At 44.1% G+C, this 12,372-nt stretch overlaps 1 protein-coding gene across 1 annotated transcript in view; it reads left to right on the top strand.

Moving 5' to 3' along the window:
- The first annotated feature begins 240 nt into the window (after positions 1-240).
- Positions 241-12,372, top strand: part of CHN2 (chimerin 2) — a 277,643-nt gene continuing 265,511 nt past the window's right edge. Inside the window, exon 1 of the mRNA XM_033088120.1 lies at positions 241-695. Within this exon, the coding sequence (XP_032944011.1) occupies positions 647-695 (49 nt within the window). The 5' untranslated portion in view covers positions 241-646. The remainder of the gene's footprint in view (positions 696-12,372) is intronic.

The following is a 12,372-nucleotide window of genomic DNA, read 5'->3' as shown; positions in this document are numbered from 1 at the left end:
GGGGTCCCTCTCCTTGGTCCACTGTCTCCCCTGCCCTTCGGTCCATAGCTTCCCCTTTCAGCCCCGACACAGGAGCTGTCAAGCCCAGGGCAGCTGAACCAGCGCCGGAGCTCCCGCGTCTCCTCTTCTTCCTTTGTGTGCGCCGAGCGGAGTTGGGGCGGAGGGAAAAGGGGGAGGTCGCTCTGTCTGTCTGTCTCCCGCCGCCTTTGCCCGGGCTGCTCAAAGTGCCACTGGGAAGGCGGGAGCCCAGAGTGCGGGGAGCTGGCGGGGCGGAGCGGGGCCGCCCGGGTGCCCAGGTCACAGCCGTGCGCGGAGGAGCGCGAACCAGAGCTGGGGGGGCTGGAGCTACGATCGGTCCGCTCTGGCCGCCCCTCAGCCTCCCTCAGCTCCCACCTACCCCAGGCACCCGGAGAAAAGCGTGCAAAGGCACGGAGAGGGACAGAAACCACAAATAAATAGCGGCGGCAGCAGCGCGTCATCTGGTGGAGCAGGAAGTGCAGGCAGAGTCCAGAGGCTGGTGCTTTCTGTGCGTACCCAGGACTTTGCCATGGGCTGGGGACCGCAGCGGCTGCAGACGGCCGGGCGAGGGCAGCGGCGGCTGCGTGCGTACCGGGGCTGAGCGAGCAGCGACGCGGGGTGCACGGAGATGGCAGCGTCCAGCAACTCCAGCCTGTCCGGCTCATCTGTGTCCTCGGGTGAGTTGTAGCTTGTCGCGCGTGGCTGTCGGGCTGGGGGTCCCGCCCTCTGCCCTCGCCCCGCATCCTGGGATGGGTAGAGTCTACCTGTGGCCGTCCTGCCCCTCTCTAGCAGTGAGGGCAGGCATCCGGTGTGACACTTGTTTGGTTTGCCAGCACCCTTGGTGCCCACTGCACCCCTGTGTCTGACATCTGACAGCGCAGGAGCTCGGAGAGCGGTGGCACCCTTAGTGTGCGGACGCCGGTGTTCTGGGGACTTGGGGAGCAGCAAAAGAGAAGCGAAAGGAGCCGGGCAGGCTCGCACTTGCAGGCACAGCTGGAACCGGAGCTGGCGAACCAGGGAAGGTTAGGGTGACGCCGGGCTCCTGGACCCGCTTGCAGTGCGGCGCCCACTGAGCTGGATGCCCGAATTCAAGGCAGAGGGGTGCAAAACCCTCTCTCCTCGCAGACTTGATTTTCTTTGTTTGTTTCAGAAATTAGCTCCGTGGAGACACATGCTCAGGGCATGGGTTTGAGATAGAAGTATGGAAGGGATTGTGTCTTTCTCGTCCTGATTGAAGCGAGCTAGGAACAGGAGGTCTGAGCCCAGCCTCTGGCAATTTACCTGGGTGTGTGGTGTGTGGTGTGTGGTGTGTGTGTGTGTGTGTGTGAGTGTGTGAGAGAGAGAGAGAGAGAGAGAGAGAGAGAGAGAGAGAGAGAGAGAGAGAGAGAGAGAACACACAAGAGAGGGAGAGAGAGATTGATTTTCCTGTGTGGCCTCTTGGAATACGCTCTGTAATTTTACTTTCCAGGCATACATTTTTTTTTTTTTCTCAAGTGCGGCTGAGAAAAGGGAGGACTTCTTTCAGCTTTTCTATGGCTGATCAGCAGGTCTAATTGAAGAGGAAAAAAATTGCTAATGAATCTGAAGGAGTAGGAATCAATAGAAGCAGACCAACTGGTTTCTGAGTATGACAGGTTTCTAATCAGAATGATGCATTAGGTAGAATTTTTCTACCTCTCAGGTTACTGAAAACTTTAATGACAAACCCTAAAGGGATAGCTGGTAAGACATTTAGTGTAGTATACAGTATTCAGGGTTCAAGAAGTTCTTGAAGTCCTAATGGAAATGCTCAGCATATTAATATTGTATTCCTATTGTGTGTGATTATTACCCAAAAATTAAACTAAAAGGAAGAAACGCTGGGAGGCACTGGACAGCAAGCCAGACCTGAAGGAACCATATCTATAGAGGTGTGACTAATTCATAAATGCAAGGTGAATTTGACTAAGGTGTAGCTGTGATGTGGCAAAGGTGATCACTTGAAAGCCATCTGTTATCTTTCTTTGGCAGGTTTACTTCCAGGGAAATGTCACTTCCTTTCTTGATCACGGCCAGCTAATCAAAAGCACAATGTTGTTAGGTGTATGTTCCAGTTCAAGTTTCTCATAGTAGCAGCCAATGGGACAGAACAGTCATATCTTATTAAGAGTAGCAACAAGTTGACTGCCTGTGGTTTTAATTCTGAGAACTCAGCAAATGCTACCGCTTATTTTTAGTACCCCAAACCACTGCTGCTGCTTTTCAATTCATTTTGGTTGACTCACATTGAATTTAAAATAGTGATGTTGGCTCGGGATTAACAGATGGCTTTCCCCCTCGGAAAACTTCCCACTAGAAAATCAACTCGTGGGCGGGGGGAGGGAGAGAGGTGGCTTAGGGGGAGAAGAAAGGAAAAAAGACAAGACGGAAGTAGTTTCGCATGACTTACTGATGATGTAAGTTACCGATGCTGTGGCGTCTGAATTTTCAAGTCTTCATGTAGCTTAAGAAACCTCATTGAAAAACCTAACTCAGCGTTAGGAAGAATACATGGGTTTGAAGCAGCAGGGGAGCATAAGCTTTAGATAGTGGTAAGTGCGTTGCAGATAGGCTAAAGCTATTTATGATGGTTCTTTTTCCTGCTCAGTTACCACTGTTTTAAATCCTAATGGAAACTGGGAAATGACGTGAAAGCTGAATTTCAAAGAGTGGGCATGGATATATTATTTGGTGTGAATCAACCTGGGCCATGAGCTGATATTGTCTGATTCACCAGTTAATCCGGCGGCACTTTGTCTTGAAAAATAAGGAGAACCGTCGTTCTCTTTTTAAGCACACTCTCCATGGCGTGGTTCATGAATAATTCAGGTGACATAAGCAATTCACACCTGTGAGAGGTGTTGGGGAGGAAAGAATAGAGCCTGTTTGTGGTGGCAGCTGGGGACTCCCAGCCAAAGGTCAGAATCTCAGAAATTAGGGCACTCCATCCATCATTAAATGACCATTTTGGAGGGGCTGCTATGGGCCAGGCAGTAAGCCATGTAAGCCTCTGCTTCAAAGAGGTTAAATGAGGAAGATAATTTTGGGGTTCCTTCTAGCTCTGAAGTACTGGGATTGTTGTCCTTGAGTTCTGGTTCCATCACTGATGACTTAGGAAACTCGAGCTGAGTAAACTTCTCTGCCTCAATTGCCTCATCTGTAAATCAGGCGAATGCTATTAATAGAAACTGCTTCTTAGGATTGTTAGGGGATTAAAAGAGCTAACGTGTGGAGAGCATTTAGCACACAGAGTGTGGCACCTACTAAGTGTGTGGTGTGAATGAATTTTGCTTCTTGGAGGAATGAAGAAAATGGCAGTCAATGGCTCAGACTTTTAGGTGCAGAAATAAGTCAAACAGAAATAAAATCTGCCCTTTACTTTGCATGTTAAATTTGACCTTGAGGTTGGGGCTCCGTTAAACAAGCATTTATTAAGTGTCTTTTAGGTTTCAGACAAGGTCCCAAGTGTTTGGAATAGAACAGTGACTCAAGATGCTTTCCCTCACCATCCAGCAGCAGAGATGGACAAGCAAATATCAGTCTGTATTCCAGAAGATAAAATGCGATATGTGGAGGAGAGTGCAAGGAAGAGAGGACGACCTTAGTTTAGAGTGGGCAGTGGAGGTGACCTGTGAGTTGGGCCTTGAAGGATGAGTAAGTTTTCCAGAAAGCAGAGAGGGAAAGGCATTTCAGGAAAGGGCAAGAATGCAGGCAGAGGCCTGGAGATAAAGTTCATGACCTAGTTTTCAACTTCCTTTCTTAGGGCTATTGATCCTTTTTCTCGGTGGTTCCTCTTCTCTGCACTGTTATGCTTCTAGGCCAGGGGTGTCCCAACTGCGGCCCGCAATCCATTGTTAATTGGCCGCAGCAAATTCCAAAAATATATTTAGTTTACTTAAATAAACCAGGTGAGGCAATACGTACTTCACCTCGAGTGAGTGGCCCGGCTGTGTGTGTATTTTACCGCATAGGGCCCTTGGTGAATGAAAAACGTTGAAAAAAGTTTGGACACCCCTGTTCTAGGCCCATAAGCAGCGTCGTGCACAGAGCTGCCGGCTCACTTACTGCTGCTGCTGGTGCAGGAGGCTTTCTTTCTGTGCAGGTAGCAGTGGCTTTGCTGGCACAGCTCTAGATGCCTTAGGACATATTTGGGCAATTGAGCACTAAAAACTGAACAGTCGATTTTATAGTGTCCATGGAGAGGTGAACTCGCATACCCTGGGTTAAACCTCTCTTAGAGGGATAGCTTTGGGAGATTTAGGTTTGGTTGTGTTTGCACAAGGATTAAAGATCTACTAATTTACTCAGTATTAAGCCCAAAGTTACCTGAGAATATGTTCATACCTGCCGTTTTTCAGCTGCAGCACCCACGTGTGTCATTTATCCTATATTACCAACTGAGGCATAACAAATGAAATAACCAGGTTAACATTCATTTTTAAATACATTTTCTGAGAACTCTTCAGGAATTTTCTTCTCAAATATTCAATTATGTGTAAGAGAAATTGCTTTGCCTTTGTTTTAATGATAACTGCTGGTAATTAAATTTCACAATCATCTAGATTGGCAGGAAGGTTTGATTACCTTTATTATTTTAAATAGAAAAAAAATCCCTATCTGAAGCGTTTAATCTAGTCTGTGGTACTTGATTATATTCTGAAATAAACAGTGGTTGATTTGCAAAATAGTTACCTTAATAATCATGGATTATATTGGCTTTTATAATTAAAATAAGAACTTTTTGCTTGTAGTAATGATTGCCCCATAGAAAATTTCACAGAGAAAAGAAAAAAATCAACTCAAGTAATAAATAAACTGTGAGATGTTTTTCAGTAACTGAACTAAGTAAAAAATTAAATATTAAAAGGACCCCTGGTTAAGAAGTTGTTAAGATTTTGAGAAGATAAACACACTGTAATTATAGAAATGAGATCAACATAGACTTTTAAAATTAAAATGCAAATGGAAAAAGGTAAAAATCAGTATTAGCTACAGAGTCATCAAACCTTAATTGGGAAAAGAACATTCCTGAATGGACTGAGGCAGTTATTTCGTCAGATTCTATGCAAGGGTAGTGTGGGCGAGGTAAATATAGTCATCTCTGGATATCTGAGGAGGATTGGTTCCAGGACCCCCCACCCACCAGGGGTGGGTTCCAAGGGTGCTCAAGTAAGCACTCTGCATCCATGGCTATGGGGACGGAGGGCAACTGTAATGCTCTCTTGTACTGTCACGCCGGTGGTGATCCTAGAGGTGATAAATAAGAATTTTCATTACTCATTATTGGAGGTCCACAACCCGTGACATATACAAATCTTTCATCTTCCTCAATGCGGGAGGTAAAACTGAACGATAATAACGCTGCCAAGACTTACATATGTGTAATTAGAAACTCCATGAGTCTAACACTACAAAACAGGGTGTCTTTGTTGAAACAGACGTTCACGATGAGAAGTCTTCTTTTGGACATTTGGATACTTCAGAAATACTCAATTATGAGCAAAAGCAATTTCTTTACCTTTGTTTTAGTGATAATTGTTGATAATTTAATTTTATAATCACCTAGAGTGGCTGGATAATTTGATTACCCTTGTCATTTTAAATTACAAAAAAAAAAAAAGAAAGAAAATTGCAATTTCAAAAAGATAGCAAATAAAAAAACCCACAAAGCTGTACAGTGTCAGGTGGTTGCTGGACTTACCGTGGTGGTCACTTCTTTAGGTCTATAAATGTTGGATAACTGTGCTGTACACCTGAAACTAATATAGTGTATGTTAGCTACGTTTTTAATAAAAATCTGTTTAAAAATCACAAAGCTCAAATGAACCTCCTGAGAGAACCGTTCCCTCAGATGTAGAGGATTGTTCCCTGCTGTTTTCTGGTGACCTTTACACATCTCATTTCAACTTACGAGTAGATTTTCATTGTCCATTTGTGGTAACACAGATGAACCCAGGGATATAGCCTCTGAGAGGAAAGGAGGCTCTCTTAAGCATGACTGCATGTTTTCAGTGTTTGACAAGGGCCCACTGACTTGTGTGCTTTTGCTAAAATGCCAGATGACCCCACTCCCACTAACCCTATGAAGTGTTTTGAATGGCGCTGCCATTTGTTCAACGCAAACACCAGGTATTTTCCGAGGCCAGTCTGTGTAGGGCTTAACTGGACAGTGTGTTCTCTGAGCTGCCACCTGGGGGTTGGCCCAAGTGTCAGACCTGCTGAGGGCCGTCTGCTGCTCTGCAGGGTCTCCTGTCTTTGCACAATGGTGAAAATAACCGGACATTGGGTTTGGAAAACCTATACATTGGTGTGTTTTGGAAAATAGTTTTTTGCCAGAAGATCGAGATACCTGCCAAGATACTTAGATACAGAGAAAGAGAAATGGACCTAGTGATGGGCATATGATTAATAGTATCCATCTATCACCTGCCAATCATTTATGATAAACATATTCGCACTTCCTGGCTCCTAAAGTAGGTCATTTAATTTTCAAAATGAATGGCTTGCTTTCTTTTCTTTCCTCCCTTCCTTCCTCTCTCCCTCTTTTCCTTCCTTCTTCCTTCCCTCTCTCTCCCGTCCACCTTTTCCTTTTGATTTTCTCACCTCTTAGTGTGTGTTGGTCAGATTTCTATTTAGAGATGGTTTTCGTGAATCCTACATTTGGTCTTCTTTACTGTCAGTAGTTTCCAAATCCTCCAAGCACCTTCCCGCTTGCTTCTCCTTCCATTTGCTGAGTGGGAAAGGAAACTGGTATTGTGTTTTTCATGTGGATTATGGTCAGAGGGTTAAGATGGACTTCTGTATAGCTGGTGCAGGCTGGTTGGTGTGACAAAACACACTTAACGTGTCTCGAAGTTACTAACAAAGGCAGAGGTTTGTTTAAAGTCTCCGTGGCTGGAGGAAAACCCAGTTAGGAATGTGCTGGCCATGGGACTCATGTGGCTGTCCATTGGGGTCTGAGGCTGAAGACCTGGCGTGTGTGCATTGCCAAGTATTGATAAAACTTTTTCATCTGTGCACCCGGGGAGAGCCATCCACCAGCTGCTTGTGCAAATAGTCTGCTTTCCCCTTATTTATTATTAATCAAGCATCTTTGTAGGGGCTTGTTTTTTAAGATAGTCCTTACAGTATGGTCTGACTTCAGAATGGCCTTGCTTCCACAGTGCGGCCTGTCAAAGTAACCCAACCTCCGCCCATTCACAATATAGCCTCAGTGGTACAAAGCGTTATGATTTTTTTTAACTTTTAGTTATTTTAAGTGTGTTTTTTCCAGGACCCATCAGCTCCAAGTCAAGTAGCTGTTTCAATCTAGTTGTGGAGGGCGCAGCTCACACTGGCCCATGCGGGGATCGAACCGGCAACCCTGGTGTGACAAGCATCGCGCTCTAACCAACTGAGCTAACCGGCCACCCCTAAAGTGTTATTTTAAATCACTCAAGTCCGAGTTCCCACAGACATTCTCTAATATTCATAGTCTTATTTAAAATGTTGTAATCACCTCAGGTCAGTGGTTCCAAAGATTAGATTCCTGGAGTTGAGGTATCACCTACACATTGTGCAGGCTGCCAGTCACCACTTGCCTTGGTGGGCCTGCTGGGGAGAGCACGTTTTCATGAAGACAGGCTAGATACCAGCTGCCTGGGAGAATCACCTAGATTGTGAGAAAGTCTGCTTCCTTGAGCTGGTGAGAGATCCCACATTCTGGGTCTTCATTAGAGGTCATAGGAAGAGTCCTAAACTTGGAGTCAGGAGACCTGGACACTAAACCTTTAGCCAGAGCATTTGAACCGTTAACCGAGGCTTTTTCACCCTTAGAGCCCTTAAGCCCATAACCGGGACCTTTGACCCCTTAACCAAGGCTCCTAAGCCCTTAACATAGGTACTTAAACCAGATGCTTAGCCAAGCCCTGCGACTAGCTAGCTATGTGGCCTTCGGTAAAATTAGCCTCCCTGAGTCTTAAATACCTCACTGCAAACGGCGGTGTGACAGCCTGTTTCCTGGAGTTGATGTGAGCATTAAAAGAAGTGATAGAAGCATAGCCTGCAGCGGACCTGGCCATCGCATCTGCTCGTTAGATATCCGTTTCCTCCCATCCTTCTCTCCTTCCCGTAATGTCTCTGAGCCTCGCTTCTACTGGCTATAAACCAGAAATAGCGAGGTCTGGCGAATTTATGCCACAGGGTTGTCATTCCTGAAGCACTATTTGGGAAAATGCTTATAAACTATAAAAGCCAACTAGCAGTACTGGATGGCTGTTCCTGTGTCGTGCTGTTTACGTTATCTCATGTAATTCTCGGAACATTTCTCTGAGGTACACATTATACCCCATTCTGCAAACAAAGAACTAGGTTCAGAGAGCGCAACAGGGCTTGGATTTGAACAAAGTCTTCCTGATTTCAAAGACCATTCTTTTCCCTGTCGAAACATAAGGGGTTGGTTGGTTTCTATCTCTGTTTAAAAAGTTTCTGACGTCAAACTCGAAGGCTGAAATTGTTAAGAGAGGAAACACGGTGATGTAGTTGTACTGTTCCCCTCAGTAGTTACTCAGACCCTCCTCACTCAGCGGGACTAACACTTATTCTCACCACGTTATGAACGGGGAAGTCTTACCCAGTCATTACTTTGCAGAGAGAACTCCTAGACTTGCAGGTATCTGTACTTAAGAACAGTCTTGCTGCCGGGTGAAGAGTATATAGCTGTTCAATGTACTATTCTTGCCACTTTTCTAAAGGCTTAAGATTTTTCTAAATGAAAGAAAAAAAAAATGAGGAAAACAGAATGGTAGTACATTGCATTCCGTGGACTACCTTCCCTGGGGTTTCACCAGCGTTCCATTTTGGGTGAGCACGTCAAGTCTTGTGATCACCTGATGGAACGCCCAGATTCTGAGTCCTCGGGTGGCAGGCTGTGTATTCGTTAGCTCATATCTCAAGGGACAAAGGTAGAGGAACCGAAATTACAGAAGGAGTTCAGGGAGACCACAGGCAATAATTGCTACCTGAGAATTATGTTTCTCCCAAGCTGGATTGAGTTGACATTTCATTGTAGATTTAGAACTTTGGAAGTTGTTGAGCAGATTCCAACATCCCAGAAGTCCAAGGGACTCCCGTGCTGCTCAGCTAGTTGATGATGGAGCTGGAGCTGGGACTGGCATCTAGAAGCCACGCACTCAGGACATTAATTCTCCATTCCCCTTCCTGACTCATCCTAAAGAGTAGCACCGTCCTTAGAGAATTTCTTGCAGATGTTTTTCCTGTCTGGCTTCATAGAGGCTGTTCTATTTAATTATTTAATATTTTCAGGGAAAAAAAAGTCATGAAGTGCTTTGTATTTTCAATGGGCCTTAGATCTCCAGGCTGTTGTGCCGATAGAGACACACAGATTTAAGTGACCCAGGGTCTGCCCTAACTATATTAAGCTGTGTCGTCCAGTATGGCAACCACTAGCCCTGTGTAGCTATTTAATTTTAAATCAAAGAAGAAAATGTCAGTTCGTCAGTTCACTAGGCACATTTCAAGTGCTCAACAGCACATGTGGCTAGTAGCTACCCCATTAGACCACACAGAAATAGGACATTTCTATCCTTCTGTGGAAGATTCTGTTGGACAGCACCAGTCATTCTAAGACAGGGACTTTCCTAATGTAAAATTAGAAGCTAAGGATGGAAACTTTGATAGAATGTCCTCCCATCCTGTGTTTACTCCTTTGCCCTGCTTAGGTTATATTTCACTAATTTTGAAAATTGCCTTCTTTTATGAAAATAATTTTTTCCTCACAGAGGGAAACTGGAATGGCAGCTAAAGGTTGATACTGGGGAGAGTTAAGATGTTTATCAACTCTTTTAGTCCTGAAGTTGGATTCCAGCTTTATAAAAAATGGTCTGTAGCTTCCCTAATGGCAACCCCATTTCTTTTTGGAACAAACCCCCCAGTGAGTTGTAATTTCACCCTCCGAGAAGAAAAAATGCCCATGTCCAAAAGAATTTTGGATCATATCATTGTATCTCTTCCAAAACGTCATAAAGAAAATAGGAAAATTGTGAATGTGATGACTGAGATTGCTGGTGGCCTATCCAAGCTGTGTTATTTAAAAGAGCTTTTATACCAACTTGGCCAATGGCAAACCGTTGGCCTAGAAGTAGTTTGCTTCTGCAAAAGGCCTATGTATGGGGCAAAGCAAATGCACTGGTTTTGAGAAAATAAAGTTAGCTTTTGGAATTTTCAGCACATTTAATTGGGGAAAAACACATGCAAATAAGATGCAAGAACATGACAGTTCCTAAGAAAAGGAAGCTGCCCTCCTTCTTGAACTTCTCTTACCATGATCAACTGCAACCAAAAATCGGGAAGATGGAAGGTATCTTGAAAATGTCAAGCACTGTCAAGAAAGAGGTGGATAGATGCGGAGGTCATTGGACTCAGAAACCATAGTAGCCAGAGCACTGTAGCATGTCGGGTTTGTTCATTACTGTCGGAATTCAGATCATAAATTTAGGGCATTATGAATCACAGAGTCATTTGGGTGATAACCTTATGCGATTCTTTTCTAATCAGAGGGTCGGCCCCTGGATTTTATTGTGCCTCATCATTGCCCTTTGTACCCTCAGTGCTGGCTGAGTACTGGCTTCTTCAAGGAAACAAAACCTAGCACTTCCTTATGGTTTCACAGAATACCCCATGAATAATGTAAAGACGTACTTTTTCTTCAGCCATTTTGCTTTCAAGGAATAACTCCGAGAGATCAGTGTTGGGGCAGCGGGTAAACAGGAAGCAAGGAGTATGGTTTTGTGCGTAAATCTTCTGTAGCACCTATTGGAGGGTGAGGGCTGCAGCACCAACCTATAAGGGTCTGATGATCAAGACCGAGGCCGGCTCTGTCCAGTGTGGCAGCCCTGTGGGCTCTGTAGCCCTTGGCATGTGGCGATTGTGAATTGAGATGTGCTGCCAGGGAAAAGATACACCAGAGTTGGAAGATTAGTACAAAACAAAAGGACAGCTAACAAAATGTTATGTTGACTGTATGTTGAGATGATGACATTTTGGGTATATTAAGGTAAAGAAAATATACTTTAAAAGTTAATTTCACCTCTTTACTTAAAAACAGTTAAAGTAGCTCCTAGAAATGTTGAAAATTACATATGTGACTCATGTTACATTTGTATTAGGCAGCACTGATCTGGATGACTCCAGGGAGAATGTTCTAGTCTTTATCACCGACTCCATCATACAGAACCTGCTGATTCACTGGCCAGTGGTGCCCATAGTTGTAGCCACTTCCACTTTCTAGCCTGAAACCTACTGAGGACAGTTTAGTCATCATTCCCAGGTCCCTGGTTTGTTCCAGTCTCGGACATGGAGAGATATCCCTGGGTCTGTACAGTGATTTTGAAATGAAATACTATAGAGAAGGACAGGTTGGAGCTTTCATCAGATTCTTGTTTATGCAGGTTTTCTACTTCGTTTTTGTTTGTTTGTTGTTGTTTTTTTTGCTTCGCTATAATTCTAGACTTTCCATAGATTTATGTACAGCCCTCCTTCCAAAGAAAGCCTGCAATGCTGTAATGCTGTGAATTGGTAAAGGGAAGGTAAGAGAACAGGGGACATGCTTTTCTCTCAACCAGTGGAGAAAATTCTTGTCTGATAGTCTTTACACTGAGGCTTCTTGCCATGAATATGTATATGTATATACACACATGTCCATGTAGATGTCTGTACGTGGGTATAAATACACGCTTGTGTGTCTGCTTGTATGAGTGTGTGCGTATATGTATACACAGAAAGCAGAAGTGGATTAGGTTTCAAACAAGTTATTTCCAACCAAATATGTAATATGTAAATAAATACCAAGGGAAATGAAAAGTCAAGCTTAGCATTACTTTTAGCGATGAAAGAATTCCTTTGGGCTGATGCTAATGATGTGTAGATATTAATACACATAATTTGGCTGCCTAATATTGATTTAAGGTGCTCGTTAAAATTCACTTTATTATAGAAAAATTAGCCTTTTTTTTTTTTTTTTTTTTTTTTTTTACAGTGTTTGTCCCCACAGACAGTGAGACTGTTAAACCATGTTTACTGGGCAAATAATACTATTTTGCTGGTGTTCATATGCAGAGAGAGCCTTATTGGGTCTCCTTCAGGAAGTGCCCTGTGAGTTGTTAGTTTCCGGTTGGGGACATGGTTAGTTGAAGCCAGCTGTCCTGTCTGTTATCTCCGGCACGATCAATGTCCAGAGTTGAAGGTACTCTCAGTGACTAGGGCACTGTTTTCTCATATGTGACATTAAATATGCCTGCGGGTTGAACTTTGACCACATGAGAGCCCTGTGCTTGTTTT

This window comes from Rhinolophus ferrumequinum, chromosome 20, assembly GCF_004115265.2.
Source record: "Rhinolophus ferrumequinum isolate MPI-CBG mRhiFer1 chromosome 20, mRhiFer1_v1.p, whole genome shotgun sequence".
Classification (NCBI taxonomy): domain Eukaryota; kingdom Metazoa; phylum Chordata; class Mammalia; order Chiroptera; family Rhinolophidae; genus Rhinolophus; species Rhinolophus ferrumequinum.
This window is presented reverse-complemented; position numbering and strand designations above follow the sequence as displayed.